The 16875-nt window shown below is 37.4% G+C and overlaps 1 protein-coding gene across 1 annotated transcript in view; it reads left to right on the forward strand.

Annotated features, from left to right (window-relative positions):
- The first annotated feature begins 311 nt into the window (after nucleotides 1-311).
- The window catches only part of HNF4G (hepatocyte nuclear factor 4 gamma), a 28516-nt gene continuing 11952 nt past the window's right edge, over nucleotides 312-16875 (forward strand). The window contains exons 1-5 of the mRNA XM_090040200.1: nucleotides 312-462; nucleotides 3692-3863; nucleotides 6113-6207; nucleotides 9071-9177; nucleotides 14534-14689. Coding sequence (XP_089896326.1) covers nucleotides 348-462; nucleotides 3692-3863; nucleotides 6113-6207; nucleotides 9071-9177; nucleotides 14534-14689 — 645 coding nt within the window. The 5' untranslated portion in view covers nucleotides 312-347. The remainder of the gene's footprint in view (nucleotides 463-3691; nucleotides 3864-6112; nucleotides 6208-9070; nucleotides 9178-14533; nucleotides 14690-16875) is intronic.

Here is a 16875-nt window from a genome sequence, read left to right on the forward strand (position 1 = left end):
AGTAGAGGTCAAACAGTGGGCAGCATTTAGCACTACCTTACTAAAATGACTAGACTTATCTATTGGGTACTCCTTTCAATGTACTTACGAACTCCTGATAAGACAGTTCCATGAACATTCCAAGATTATCAGAAGAATTGCCTGGTCTACCATAAAAAAGAAAAAAGTACAGGCAGAATATGGCATGCAGAAGCAGTTTTATAGCTCCTCCCATTGCAGGACATAAGTGACACGGTTACAGTTAACTTTGGATTATCAATCACTGGTTCCCAGCAAAATAGAGTAGATCTCATCATAGTACAGTTGTACTTTTGAGCTGCTTTTCTTTAGTGTGTCCACACTCAGTGATGAGGCTGTCGGAACCAATATTGGACATGGAAATAGCAAACTACAGTGAAGTGTTAGATCCAACGTATACTTCATTGGAGTTTGAAACTATGCAGATTCTGTATAATGGCAATGGTGAGTTCTTATCTGCTTAGTGATACAAAATCAAGGAAGAAGCTAACAGAAAAAGTAACATTGAATAATGTTGTAAGGTGTTAGTCAGATTTCTTATTTATGTGGAATTTGTTTGTTTTCAATGCTACAAATCTGCTCTTTTACACTTCATCATTAACTCTAAAGTAATAACATTATAACTGTTCTATATTAAAGAAAATAAATACCAGTTATGTGTAAGAAAGTGACTGACATACACTGTCGTCAGTCAATTAATCAAAGGAAATGGGTAGGTTCAGGAATTGTTTTATTTACTGTAAGACAAATGAATAACTAGTATTGATAGTTTTTGGCATGAATTTATATTTTGTAAATAACACTTAAAAAGAACAAAATTATCCAATGTTTGGGAAATATGATTGATTATGAAGAAAATTATCTCTTTGCTTTTGATGTCATTTCTAATTGATGGACTGATGTTTTATTTATAAAATGTTAATCTGATCTTTCCAGATTGTGTACATGTAAACCAAAATGAGGTTATAATCACATTGACTCCTTGCAAGCTAATGTTTAGCAGGGAGAAGTTCTTGGTATTTGACTAATGTAACATTTTAACTCCAGAGGGAGGTAGCTAGTTGCATTAGTCTGAAGTTAGGTTGGAGTTGTTTATGCTGTGGTTTTATGACAAATTCATCTAATGAATTGTGACTCAAATATGTAGCATCCTGTATTTAACTTGACCCAAACTGAATATTATCCAACAGATATAAAAGAAATGTCAGTCTTTGAAAGTGAATATTTTAATTAAAGACCATTAATTATAACTTGAAAACTGTTAATGTACTTTTCGTTGCCTTAGTCATTGTTTTTACTATGAAGAAGCAGAGCCACTCTTAATTTTTTTTTTAAACTAGAACAAATATTTCATGATCTGTGGGAAGTTTCATTTGTATCTGTATCTTGTTCCCAATAACTTCTTTCTGAAAAATGCTCATTCTGCATACTTCACAACATCCAATATAGTACTTATGCAGCGCTTTATAAGTATGCCTTGAAACTTTTGGCTGAAATGGTAAAGTTATTTTGAAGCTAGGTTAAGTAACAGAAATGTAATTTGGTCTTTGATTGCACTTAAGTGGAATTAAAGAACAAGAAAAAATTCTTCTTTATCCATCTTAAGTGCAAGGTTTAACAATAGTTTCTTCATGTTTGGTTCATTCTTTACTTTTTTAAAATATGTTTTTAACAAGGATGATTCCCCTGGTACTTTTTAATTTTTGCTTAAAATAATTCCTTTACAAATCTGTTAATACTGTATGAAGGGGTGATGGAGGTCATGAGAGGAGGGGTGGGGTTCTTCCTTGAAACACAGCTGGTTGAATTATTCATTATAAATGCTTAGTTAGCAATTATTTTTTGTTAAATGTGATAGTTTTTGCTGCTGGCAATTCAGTTATGAACTTCTGTTAAGTAACTGCTGGCTAATGTGTACGTCCTTCTGGCTAAGGCACCAGATTGGGACACGGGAGATGTGGGTTCATTTTGATGTTCTGCTACCTATTCCTCTTCTGAACTTGAACAAATCTCTTAATTAGGATTGGTAAAAGGGATTTGAACCACATTCAGGCAGAAAAAAAAACACTTTTAAAAATCAGGTCAATAACTCTTTTATTTCAGAAGAAAATTGGGGAACAGGATGAAAAAAGAAGATTGACACTATTATAACATTTTGCATTGACTTTTTTTTTAAAGAAATGTTTCAGGTTTTTTTCATTTTGAAAGGACTTTTCTTTTATTTATTTGATATTATTTTACTATATCATAATGCTAAATAAAAAAAGCCTAAAGAAAAATGTTTCAATTTTGTCAAAAATAACCATTTCCATGAACCCCAAACATTTAAACAAAATGTTTTTTTTTCAATTCAGAACAGAGCTGTATTTTCAAATATCTAAATCCATTTTAAAATGGAAATGACATCCTCTGTACAGCTTTACTTTTAATCTATGTGGGTACTTCTACAAGTGCAACTAGTATGTCTGAATAAACTCTGGCGCAGTTTGCACTGAAATTTATTGCTCATGGGTGCACTGTTTGCATGTGCACCTGAGACCCCTGCTTGCTGAACTGGGGTGGACAGCCTGTCAGTCTGGGGCTGCTTTGACCCAGCTCAACTTGCTGCAGAGGGGTTGGCTGGGGCTAGTGGGCAGGCAATCCCTGCACTGAAGCACCCTCATACCACAGCCAGGCCCATCAGTGTCTACATGTGCATTGCAGCTGAGTAAATATCTCTACTGTAGGATGGTACCTTTGTCTGGCAGTACTATCCTATGGCAGAGTTAATTATTTGACTCTGTCCTAATAGCACCACACCTGTAGATGGTGACATTTTACTGTGGAGCTAATTAAATAACTCCATAGTAAATGTCTCATGTAGACCCACCCAGTATGTCTTAATTCCCTGTCTGTCAAACATGATTAATAATGCTCCCTTTCTTTCACTTTTTAATGTGTCTGTTTAGATTGTAAGTTGTTTGGGACAGGGTCTATGCTATCTTGCATGTACATGCAGCACCTTGACTATAGGACCTCAATCTCAGTGAACAAATAATACGTGTTAATGATGATAGTTTGTGTGAACAACTTTAGCTTATGGATTGAATGCCAGTAATTCTGCATGAGCCTTTCAACAAACTTTACTTGCAAGAAAATATCATTAAAACAATGCTCACTATCCAGTTTTATATGCAATTCTATTCAAATTTTCTCTTTATGCCTTTGTCAAAAAGAATTTATATTCTTTGCAGAGAAGTGACCATCATTGCTGAATTTTATAAAAAATAATTTATGTTTCATCAGTTAACCAGAAAAAATATTGTCATCTCAATCTCTGGCTTGCTTATTTGTTAGCACGAATATTTCACTAAATGCACACAATACAGTTAGGTATTTTTATACTTTAACTTTCAAGTAACTGCTTCAAATCTGAAAGAGTTAAGACAAAAAGTTGTTATGAGTATGTTTTTATAAGTATTATATATTCTGCCAATCAATGATAAGCTTGAAAGTGCTCTTTAGAACCACATGCCATTACATAGAGGGTGTCTTTGAATTGTCACTAAATAATACAAGCCAATTTAAAGACATAAGGCCGGTAAAATCACCACGTGAATGTAAATTTGTCCTGGTGTAGCAGTCATTTCACTGTTTAATCATAATTACATTTGTTGTGCTTGTCCTTCATCAGACAGTTCTACAGCAGAACCGCTCAACATGAACACTGCTGACAGTGGAGCCAGTGGGTTTTGTGCAATATGTGGAGACAGAGCAACTGGCAAACATTATGGTGCCTCCAGTTGTGATGGATGCAAGGGATTCTTCCGACGTAGTATACGGAAAAGTCATGTTTATACCTGCAGGTATTTTAAATGTTCAGCCTTAAAAAATTTAGTTCATTAAACCAGCAAAACAGTAGCAAACAGTGCAAAAATAGCTTTCAGGCCTAATGTGCACAGTAAGATTTTCAGTCTTTAAATAATAAAGAGGATAAAACAAAGTTGTTTATTAATGTTAATAAGGGAGAAAAACACATTCACTGCAGACCACTCATGTCTGAAAAAAATACTTTAATACTTACCTTCCTCTCATGTGGAAGTTGCACTGAAGAAAATCAACTTTAAGACAGTATCTTTTTATTATCCTACCATCACCTTCCACTATCTTTCACTAATTATATTTTTCTATGTAGACTATATGCCATTCATCCTTAATAGCCTCAGGTTTGTTCTATCAAGACAGATCCTTGCCTTCTTCTTTGGTCTGAAAGACATATTGACATCATTTGAGTTAGCCTGACTTACAAGAATTAGAACAAGAATTTCTTAAAGAAAAAAATCTGGATTTGTAATAAGCAGAATTTTGATGATTTCTTACTATATTTTTGATGAAGAGGAAATTCTAAAAAACTTCTTATGACTCCTAGGCTTTAATTTAGAATGTATAAAATATATATTTTAAAGAACTCCACACTGCTGGAAATAGTTTTCTGTTGTCCTTCAGTTCTACTGTGCTTTTTCTTTTTTGCATGCACCAAACTCTTATATGAACTAAAATGGACACTCAAGGAGCCCTACCTTGATCACTGTCAGCCAAGTATGGCGTTGAGCACCTCTTTAGAGTGCTCAGGGAGTTTTTCGTCTCTGAGGTAGTGACAGAGGCAGACCCCCCAAAACTTCCTCAAACAAAGCATATTTGTTTCACCCATCATTATGCAAAGCAAAAATGAGGAAATAGACTTTAATCTTGTTTCCCCTTATATTCACTGTATGTTCCTTTGCATACTTTGGTAATTTCCATTCAGCTATCTGCAACCTGGACTGGGTAAAGCAGACCACGTTTTTCCATGTATAAGCATAAGGTGTGCTGAAAGACTTTCTTTACATGGCTGCCTAGGTTAGCATCCTAAGTGTTTCAGTATACCCTTTGATCTGAGGTTCAGCCTTGTTAGAGTAAAACCAATAATTCAGGATTTGGGGCATGTGTAGATGAAACGGGGGCCCTAAATTGAAACAGTGAGTTTTAAAAAACACTGCTTCAATTTAGGGCTGATTAAACCCCCATGTCATGCATGCACCCCTTTGACTTACCTGCTTCTCCAGCGGGGAGGAGAGGCAAGGGTGGGCTGCTGATGGGTGAAGCAGTCCCTGGACTGCAGTGGGGGGGGGGGGGGGCTGGTGCTTCCCTCTGCAGCAGTGGCAGCTCCCACTCCCCCAGGCAGCACCCCCCTGCAGGTACCTGGCTCGGGCAGTCCCAGGGGGCACTGCAACTGTGGAGGGAATCACCAGGCCCCCATGCAGCTCAGGTAGGCTCCAGAGGGGGGGCGGGGCGGGGAGGGTGTGGAAAAGATCAGGCTCACTGCTTTTCTTGGGCAGAGCTGTTTTCCCAGGCTGCTGCCAGGCTGCCTGCAGGGCTTTCTGCAGAGCCCCTGAGCTGCACGGAGCCCAGTGTTTCACTCAGCAGCTGTAGAGGCAGCAAACTAAAATGCCTCAAAGAAGTTTTAGTTTTCTGCACCCCAAGTCATTTAATGCACATTATGCCACTGAATTTCCTACAGTGGCTAGATTTAATGTGCAGTACACCACCAAACACCAACACCTTTAAAGTGTTAGTGCAAAAGCAAATGCAAAAGTATTTAGCCTGCTTCAAAGTGTTGTGCACACATGCCTCTCATTTTGTCTACACACATTATTTATTATTTTCCAAATAGTAGCTTCCTCAATATAGATTGTGAAAGGGCTCCTGCTATTCTTTATGATTGTCCCTTGCTTTTTTGCGATTGTTTGAATTCCAGTGAATTTCCCCAGTACTGAACCCTTTGCTTGTGCTCTATGCTGGTTAATATCACACAGGTAAACTGAAATGAATATGACTGAAAAAATGATACACATGGTTCCATCCGTTTCTACCTTTTCTCCTTATGAGATACTATTCCTGTCAAATGAATAGGTCAGAAATATCTTTCAGGGCTAAAATACAGAATAAAGGTTGGCGAAGGATGATAGTTGGACACATTGTTTTAAAAGCTTGAATGCCTTTTTTTGCACTTTTGTTAATCACGATTTTGTCTTATTCATGTTCCATACCATTCATCCCTCCTTGTTTTTAATAGATTCAGCCGACAGTGTGTTGTGGACAAGGACAAAAGGAATCAATGCAGATTCTGTCGTTTAAAAAAGTGTTTTCGAGCAGGAATGAAAAAAGAAGGTAAAAGATTTGTTTAGTACATATTAAAACAACCTTTTTCTCAATAGGGGTTAAAAAATTAGTACAAAACTAAATGAAACCCAGTTAGAAGTTTCCCATAGTACTACCATAATGGAGAGTTGCTTTTGTTTCTCTAATTTTCAAGTTAGAACAACTCTGGGAAAATATAAATTCAGTTCTGAATTTTGGACCCATATATTCAGGAATGTTCATCTATGGTATTGTTTTTCTTCCTATTATAGAGATATGAAGTTTGTATCCATACTTGTGTCTGAATTTATGTCTAGCAGTACTTTTAAGTCTCAAACTATTGCCTCTTAAATTCAGTTTAGATGTTGGAAGTATATCAGTGATGTTTTAAGTACAAGTATATATAAATTGAAAAAGAGTGTTGCCAGAGACAGCATGTACCCTTATGTGAAGGTAGCTAGTTTTGAATTTGTTAGGGCAACAGCAATTTTTGCTATCTACATTTTTGCAGGATAAAATCATCTGAACACAAAGTTTATACCATCACTGAGCTTTTATCCTTAACAAGAAATAGGTGAAATATAAGAATTTAGTACATTGCCCCATTTTGCATGAAGTTTTACTGATTGGAAAAATATTTTGCCACAAATTTTCACTTTATTTTCAGGTCTCAAATTTGATTGGTTTTTATTATGTTGGTGCATAGATCTGTTACTTAGGCTTACTGTACCCTCTCTATTCTTGTATCATCCAAGACAGAGATGCCTGTGTGGCACTATCTAAGGTCCATGGGTCTGCCATCAAAGCAAGAGAAGCAGACCACTGTAAAAAGACCACAATATCAGAAAAACATGAGTATCATGGTGGAGTCTGCCCCAGGGCCTATTGATAAAATGATCATTTTGTGAGGACAGAAGGATATGTGGCATGGTTGGAATCCTCTAGATGTTTAAATGAGCAACAAAAATCAGAGTCTTTTTATGGTTCCTATGTCCTTAGCTTTAAATTTTCTGTGAAGCTGTTTTGCTTCTGTCATTGGCCATTAAGTTTGTTACAGTGAAATGGGTTTACAATACTTCTACATGTAGTTTTGTTAAAATAAGACTGATGCATTGTATATTTTTCTTACAGCTTTTCTTAAATAATATTAGAATTTGGGAGTATTTTTTTTTAAATATAGTCCTATGGTCAAATTTTGTTCTTAGCTACATTAATGTAAATATGACAAATCTCCATCAAGTTCTGTGGTTTTATTTTGGATTCATACTGGTATAATGGAACAGAATTTATTTCCTAGCATGTAGATCATTAAAATCAGTAATGCACGAGATACCTCGTGGAATCCTGATGTGAAAAAAATGTGGTACTTAGAATTTTTTTCAGGACGCTCAAACGTAATGAAACAAATGGATGAAAAGTGCCAAACTTTTTGCCAAATGTATTGATGGGGAGGTTTTTGGGAGGGGGAGAAGGGGAGGAGGAGAATAGATTCGTCCCCATATCTATGGTCTAAAGAGTTAATATATTAAGCCCTAAGCATATGCAATAGTAATTTGAAATATCTCCCTGGATTATGAAAGTTCACTAACTTTTATATATGACTATCAGAAAAGTGGTTTGCTTCAGCTTCTGGTTCAGTTCATTGCTGACAGTATTTTAATTTTTTTAAATATATTTAGTACTTTAGTTGCCAAGATACTAAGTGAATGGGGTCTGTATATCCAGTTAAAAAATGGTCATATTTCTAGTTTCATCTCTACATGAACATTTATTACTTAGTGTTTATCACTGCACAACATTTCTTATTATGACCTTAATAAAAGCCCCATCAGTAAATGTCCTTGGCAAGAAGTTAGTGCACCTCTAAAATAAGATCTGTTCATTCTTCATATAAACTACAGGAAACTATGCAACGTATCGAGAGAATTTTTATTGAAGCTTTTGGTGCTACTCCTAAACTTCTGTAAAGCAGACTGTTTCTCACAAAATAACTGACATATTGGAAATAAAGCTGCTTCTTTTAGAGATGATGAGATTCTTTGCAGAATAAGGAAAAATGTTGATCAGCACAATACTTTTTTTTCCCCTCTCTCCTTGGCTTAACCTTCGATGTGGTCTAGGTTTTAGAGACTGTGATTGATGGTTTTATTTATCCTGTTTATTCCTAAATTAAAAAGTAAGCTCTGTTGTTTCATAAGTCATTTTCTGCTCTTATTAAGGGTTTCTTATTGCCTTTGCCACCCTCCCTGGATCTCAGAAGACAAAGCCCGTCACCTTGGAATTTTTAATTTTTTTTTTTTTTTGGTGCTTATTTATTGTGATAAAAACTGGCTAGTAATTACAAGTCCCTGAAGAGGAGCATAAGATTTCAGTTTTACAATTACTTTACTTTTGGATTAAGTTCATTATTCATTCTTGTTTCAGTGTCTCTCATAGGAAAGGGTGAGCATGAGCACAGCTTTCAGAATTTCTGTGACTCGGACATCCTGTCAGTGATTGTGCTGCACTCTGTGACCTATTCAACAGGACTGGGACATCTATTTCTATCATTGTCATAAAGCCTCGTTAATTAAGGCTGGTGGAGTGGCAAGCCAAACAAATTACTAAATGTTGTCAAGCTTAAAGAAGAAAATATGAGATGCTGCTGTTATAAAGGTGGTCACAAACACGCTGATAACTTGGTGTCCCACAACAATTAGAAAAGAATAATTTTAGTGACAATTATTATTAGACAAATAAATGTACAAATCTACTGTCACCCTTTTCTTATGGCTCACAGAGGTGAAACTCCAAGGTCCTGCTCTTGATGGATGTATTTATATAATAAACCTCTGAAATTATGTTTGACGACATTGACTACAAGCAAATAAATTGGATGTTTATTCTTTTCTAGCTGTACAAAATGAGCGGGACAGGATAAGTACGAGAAGAAGCACATTTGATGGCCGCAACAGTCCCTCTATTAACACGTTGTCACAGGCTGAGGTGCTTTCCCGTCAGGTACAGCAATCCACAACAAAGTTTTTGAATATAGCTTCTTGATTTTTTCCATAATTATTTCTCATAGTTAAATATTTTCTTTATTGTGCAAAATATAGTGCCAGAGGCTATCCAGGTATCCTGTTAGCTTCTCCTTCCTAATGTAAGAATGCTATAAGAAAATATAAATATGCAACATTTACAAAGTCAGTGAAATGGTCACTTGAGAAAATCTACTTGCATTTTGTACATTATGTCCTAAACCTCTCTTTAGTAACATTTTATGATTTTTGACCTTCAAATTAAATACTGTTTTAAACATCTGGTGACATCAATCTATTCCTTGAGACTGCATTTTCAATGAAACAGATATCGAGTATAATTACATTTCAATGGGATTTGGGTATCCAATTCCCTTGGATTCCTTTGGCAACTCTACCTTTAATTATTTGGATTTTATAAATGGGGAAGTTGTCATCTCACACAGTGTTTATGAACACTCTTTAATCTGAACCAAAATCCCTCTCCACCTTTTATTCCAATCAGTTGTTGAGTAGAATGGTATTCAGTACTTTCCTGGAACTCCAGTAAATCACAGCCATTGATTACACATTTTCTTACTGCTTAGCAATTTGCTCAGAATTTAACTGCCACCATCTCTATTTTATAATTTCATCCTGACTGATTTATACTAAGCCGTATGTCCACAGATATTTTGTAATCTTGTCCCTTACCAGCATCTTCGCTAAGAAACTGCTGTCTCTGAGAGACTTACATAGCCATAACGCTCCTTTGATCCATCTTTGTTCCTCACCTGACTTAGAGACTGAAATGACCAATTCAGAACTAGGCCAGTACTAGTGAGCTAGTTGTAGAAGCCAGAAAAAAAGCTCTCAAAGCTTTTTGCATTCTCTTATTAAATTCTAGGTCGGATATTAAGGATGTTTTATCTAAGCCTTGTACTTTTTCTGTTTGTAATTAACAGTAACAAGTCAGTAAACACAGTCTTATGCTCAGAAACAATATGATAATGGGCATATTAAAAATGAGTAGAATAAGCAAGCAAGATGCATATTCACGGGAAAATCACCACCTATTCTTTGTTGATTATCTGAACAACAGATAAGCCTGAACTGACTATGTAGTTTTCCCTAGTTTGAGGAAATATTCTCATCTTGGTCTAAGCCACACAATGCTGCTGCTTTTATTTCCATAATGTCCTAAACAAAGGCTCTAAAACCAAATAAATCTGCACTCTAGAAAATTTGGATCCCTACTTTGGAGCTTCTGTTCATCTCTGTGACAGACTTATAGTGATAACCTAATTAATGACTAACTTCATCTTTGAGCTCGGACTTTTGGGTGCCATTCCAGACATCTTGATAGCTGAAAATGTTTGGATATTCAAGACTGATTCAGAAAGTTCCCTGGCCCACGCAGGAGGTCAGACTGAGCCAAGAGGTTATGCAGACAGTCAGATTAGATGATCATGATGGTCCCTTTTGACATTTAAATCCACAGCTATCTTCACTTTCCTAACATTGCTTTGAATTTATTGATAGTACACTTCTGTATATTTTTATCCACCCAATAATTGCTAATGGGCATGAACAGTTATAAGAGTGGTTTCTTAGCTTCATGCTAAATATCCCACTGATATCATTTTCTTTCACCAACAGGTATTTCCCATCACAAATTATACCTTCCAAAGATGAAATATAAATATCAAGCAACACGAATAAAATATTTCAATAACATCCAGATGCCCTTAGATGGATCAGCCCCCACTGTTTCAAGCATAATACAGATAATACAGTCCCTGTCCCACAGAGCTAAAATGATGCATAACACTCCCAAAATACAAAATATTTTTCTCTGATCTTCAGTTAAACATGTTAATATATCATTATATTGGTATTGTGGGTCTCCTGGAAGAGGGCAATGAAGAGATTGAAGGGAAGGAAAAACAATGAAGAAACTACAGAGATAGTTTCTTCATTGTTATTTCTTTCTTTTATATATAAAAGATTTCTCCCTGAAATTCCTGTCTACATAGAGTTCAAAAGACCTTGCTCTTCGTTGCTTCAGTTCAACAAAAACACTTCCACCTCAGGTGTGCAGGGTTTATGCTACATAACTGGGGAAGAACTGGCCATGGTCTGTTAGGAGTGAGGCAAAGAATCATCAGCCTTTAGGGATACAGTGCAAAAAGATAATACTCATTCACTCAGCATGACTTACCACCTCTTCTTTGTGGTACCCTAAAAGTTAGGGAGGTTGGGACAGTAGGCAGGGGTCAATAGGAAGGCCAGGGCAGCACAACTATAGGGAGAGGTTTAATTTATGAAAATTCAGTGATTCATCTATTTTAAATCTAGAACATGTTTTATCATCCAGACTGGGTACAGACATTACACACAAACTAGTATAAGTTATCAGAAACCAATCTAAACCGTGGGGGGAGGAGGGGAAGGAAGGAATGTGGAGGGGTTCACCCCATCCCCTACAACTGTGCTAGCTTAGGGGGGCAGGGCACGGCAGGGCAGAGGGCTCACCCTTCCCCCGTTCCCTTCTCCATCACTGGCAGCTGGCAAGGAGTGGGGATGTGGAGAGAAGCCACGCTGACCAGGTGGACCAGGCAGTAAGCAAAGGAGGAAACCCCGCCATGTGGATGTGGCCCTCCCAGACCCAGCCAAGGCAGCTGGGGGGCCAGCACAGTGGAGGCCTCTGATTTCCCCCACTTCCCCATTCTGCTGCTGGCAGGGGAGGGTAGGTCTGGGGAGAGATTCTGTGCTCCCCCTCACCCTCTGTGGCTACCAGCAGGGTGTTGGGGATGTGTTCCTAACAGCTGATCAGGGATGGCCCCCACTTGGCTGCACTCAGCTGCCCTTGGCAATCTCCAGCAAACTGGGAGGTGAGTTAGAGTACCTTCTACATTCTGGCTTCAGTCAATACAGGCATCTGCATGCCCCCTTGCTCTCCACTGAAGGATAAATATGTTCTGTTCCCTCCCAAACCAATCTATGTGGCTTAGAAACCCATGAAGATTTAAACAATTCAGCCTCGGTCTTCTTGACTGTGTGTATTTAGCCCAAACCTGACTTCCTATATAACACAGACTGTTGAACCTTATAGAGTAAGTTCTAAAGCCTATTACTCCTTGTTTGAAGTTACAGAATTTAGAAACACATCAGGTTTTGATTTAAAGTCAGTGAGGGATATTTTACCAGTCTCTAAATTACACTAGTCCACACTGTTAAAAAAAAATCTCTTTCTTGTAGTCAAAATGTGTCTACTTTCAGTGTTCAAACACTGGATTTCATTTGCACTTTTTCTGTCAGGTTAAAGAGTCATCTGCTATCAGAAATATGTTCCCCATATAGGAACCTGTAGACATTGTTCTAGTCATCTCTTAGTCTTTTCTTGGGCAAACTAAATAGGTTGAGCTTCTTTAGCCTCTCATTTTAAGTTACATGTTCCAGATCTCAGATCATTCTTGCAGTCCTTCTATTAAATTTTCCAGTTTTTCAACATCCTTTTTTTGTAAGGTATACACTAGAACTGCAAGGTATACACTATATATTAGAACTGTAGACAGAGGTAACACAGCCTATCTGTTCTAATCTGCTATTCCCCTGATTATTCATCCAAGGACTACATTCTTATCTTAGCTACAGCATTGAACTTGGAGCTGATCTCCAGGGGACTTTGTACACACCACGTTTCTTGCCTTTTATTGCACTGCAACTGCATGAATGTTTGCATGAGAGGGTTTTCTGGACACTTTAAAAGTCTTTCTGGCTCATTAAACTAAAACTCCTTAGATGTAGTTCAGTTTTGCTTGCTGGGAATAAAAACATTGCATCCATGGATTCGTTGTGTACAAACACAAAGGCACCCAAAGACATGTAACGAGCCTCTTTGTACACCAGATGGCACTGCAACTTTTTTATAGTTCACCCCTTCAAATTGCTTTTGCTTTCAAATTGCTTCCGCTTTTTCTTTTCTTGTGTGGTTTGTGTGCTCCCTGCTTTCACAGCTGCATAGCAGGGCATGGGCATGGGGGTGGGGCCCAGGCTGGGGGGGAGGCAGTGCTGGATTGTCCAGCTTTTCTGTGTTGCTGGCCAGGCTCCTGGGTAATTCATTCAAAAAAAGAATGTGTGTAAGCACAGATGCGGCACTCCAAAATAAAAAACTTTAAATTTTATAAACCTATTTAATTTAATAAGGATTAAAACCGGTGGTGTGTACAGACACCCCTGTTGGTTACCAGTCATTTTCAATGAATTTTATTTCAGGATACTGACCTATATAGAATCAGTGAATGTCAGCTTAAAAACTCAATCCCTATGAGCCGTCCCAGATCATGATTTCACTGTGAGTCACTATATAGTTGCAGCGTTAGGTTCAGGATTAGGTAGGCATGAAAATATTTGGTAGTCAACATAATGCAGCACTAAGAAGCACAACTTCTCTAAAATGACATGCACAGAGAAACACATTAAGATAACTGCACTGCTTCTAGTTTGAGATATAGCACATGAAGGACAGACATGGTGTGTTTCTTGGCCTCTATGTATGTTTTTATAAAAATTGGCATGTATCTTAGTGAAAAGTGTTTCCTAGTTTCTGCATAGTTTTGTCTTCATTTGCTTTTATTATGACAAGCCTAGTACTGTTTTGGTTATTTTTTTTTAAAGAAATTGTTGAGGATTTCAGTATTCACCTCACCAGTCATCCAAAAATGCTCCAGTCTTAGCACCAGAAAGATACTTCTTTCTCCGTATTTCACAGAATGCTGTGAACTGATGGTAGCCATACACAGAGTTGATATACGTTCTCTGAAACATCCATAATGGTTCTTTACTTCAAAGTTTTCTCTTTAGACATTTAATCCTGTTTTATATTTTTAAGTTAAACATATATATCTTTTCACTGAATCTTAATACTTTCTGTAGATCTTTCTGAGTGCCTATAACTTTATTATATATTCCTCTGAGCTTTTTCTTTGTAAAATGAGATGAAGGTCTACTTCATTCAATGCAATAATAAATAAATAAATACAAATGAAATAAACCAAAAATAATAAGGACACTAGTATCTTAAAGACAGTCATTGCTTAGAAGGAGGAGCTCCTGTAATGTTTAATAAGCATAATTCTTATTGCAATAAAATACAATGCTAAAATAGTAACAATGGGAGATTAAATGTTATAATTTATGTGCAAGATGATGGTCTCTGTTTTATCAAAAAATCAATGATGTGTATGATTACTTTTATATGTTTTGTTTACATTTAAATGTACTGTGAATCAGTGGAAACATATGAAATAATAGCATGATATATTCTTGATATTTTTTTTTCTCAATGTGACCAGATTTCTATGTCAAATACTAGTGTTAATACTGACATAAGTGTAAAGAAAATTGCCACTATTGGTGATGTCTGTGAATCTATGAAGCAGCAGCTTTTAGTCCTTGTGGAGTGGGCTAAATATATCCCAGCCTTCTGTGAACTACCACTGGATGATCAGGTATATAAGTATATATATATTTATAGATAAAACAGTTTGAGAAACTTGGTTATTTTTCTGTTATTCATTCAAGTAGAAATGCTGTGTGATAATTCCTGTCTGGTCTGGCTCGTCTTTTCTGGGTGCTGGATCCCTGTTTTGAAGCAGCTCTTCAAACACCCCACAAAAACTACCAGAAGTTGAAGTACATTTTGTATATTAGGGCAATGACAGTAATGATATCTGTCCATTGAAAGTACTCTACAGCCATGCCCTAACAGAAGAGCATGGCTGCAGAGTGCTTTAAAAGTGCCCAATTGCATGATAAATTAATCCTCATTACACAAGGGTTCTGAGGAAGGAGCTCCAAAGCAGAAAACCTTCATTAACTTCTGTCTGATCAGGCATCAGCCCAGTCCCTGCCCTGCCCCTGTGAGGGGGAATGGAGCTCTGGGCTGGGATTTGCCCAACCTGTGCTGGAGGGGGACAAGGGAATGGGAGCGCCAGTCTGTGCCCCCCACTCCAGTGCAGGCTTGGCAAACCCCAGGCTGGAGCTCTGTTCCCTGTCTTATCTCCCTCCCATCATGCAGAGAGCACCAGAGCTAGGAAGACAGTGGCGGGGGGGGGAGGGCAGGGGACAGAGGCTGCATACATGTTGCTCTTTCTGGATAAGCTCCAATGTGGAGCACAGTCCTGCCCCCCTCCCCACACCAAACCAATAGCAAAAATCTGTTGGGTTGAGAGGGGAGGGGTTGCTGTAACTCATGGCATTTTTCGTGAAGTGCTGTGAAGTACAGTGGGGAACTACATATCTGTCAGTGCCCTTAGAGAAAAGGGTAAAAATCTTCTCACTGGACATTTCAAAAGACCAGCCCTTCTCATAAAATGTTGTTATTTTCATCTTCACCAGAAATTCCAAAGGCAGGCAAATATAAAAAATAATGGTTTTAAAAAACACCATTCAAATATTTCAAACCTTGATGGACATTTGGTTCATATTCAACTTCAACTGCTTATAAAGTATGAGACAGCATGCTTTTTAATTTGAAATAGCTACCACATACTTGCAAGATATATATGCCAGTAGAGTCTTCAGCTGCAATCAAACATACTGATGCCAATTCACAGCAAATAAGTTGCCATAGAATGCAGTATATTAGGAAATAGCATTTTTAGCGTTGGAAATGCTCTTGTGACATTTTTCTTAAACTGAGTCAACGATTTATTCTAAACCTGTATAAAGTGCTTGCATTCTCCCACTGACTGGAGAATGAGAACCCTAAAGTGAATTCAGAAACTGTATCTTCATGTTGTTTTAGGTTGCACTGTCATGAAGCAAGAGACTAGGAGGTTAGCTTACTGCTAGGAAGAAGGCAGGGCAGAGTGGCACCGTATGGATTCACTTGTGACTTCAGAGAAGCATGAGTTTCCTCAGGCACTATGAAATATGAAATAGAGTCTGACAAGGTGTAACTTACAAAAGTTTATGCTTCTCTGAATGAGTTAGTCTCTAAAGTGCCACCTTGTCCTGCCTTCTGCCTGACTTCAGACTACTATGACTAACCACATATTTTGCTAAGAATCTCCTGATTTTCATCTTCTGAGCTAGGTACAGATATTCTCAAAGCCCAAAGTGGAATCAGTCTAAGTTAAGTGATTTTTTTGTGAGTGGCATAGGTTCAATCAGTAACTAACAGAACACACATTTGCCTTTTGTGGGGGCACAAATCTTAGATCAGGTTCCGCCATTTTAAATCAATCTATGTGTGCTGAACTTCTGTTCTGTTATGGGTCACTTGGTAATTTCTGTACCTGGCCTTGAAATGTGCTTCAACACTGAAAATGCCTGTAAAAATGGCTTGGTAGAATTCCAATTTGCTGTGTTTACAGCGTCAAATATTTCAAGTTTGCAATGAAAAGCATGGCGAGAATATTACGTCAGTGCTACAATTTCAGCTTTGGGTCAGAGAGTCAATCTTGGATCATTCCTCTTCATCTTCTCCAGTAATACCAATGCTTCAGGCCAAAGAAGACCCTTTCAAATGATGATCTCAGTAATTCTTGTGTAAATCTGGAGTAGAGAATGGGTTTTCACACATGTAAAAGACTTGAATAAAGAATTACATTAGAGAAGAAAGAATGGAATCCAGATTGGCCTTTTAGTTAGGTTGATTGTGCAGGGGCAGGAAAAGAAAAAATAAGCAATA

The sequence above is a fragment of the Crocodylus siamensis genome, chromosome 3 (assembly GCF_052110815.1).
Source record: "Crocodylus siamensis isolate JL-2025a chromosome 3, ASM5211081v1, whole genome shotgun sequence".
In the NCBI taxonomy this organism is placed as follows: domain Eukaryota; kingdom Metazoa; phylum Chordata; order Crocodylia; family Crocodylidae; genus Crocodylus; species Crocodylus siamensis.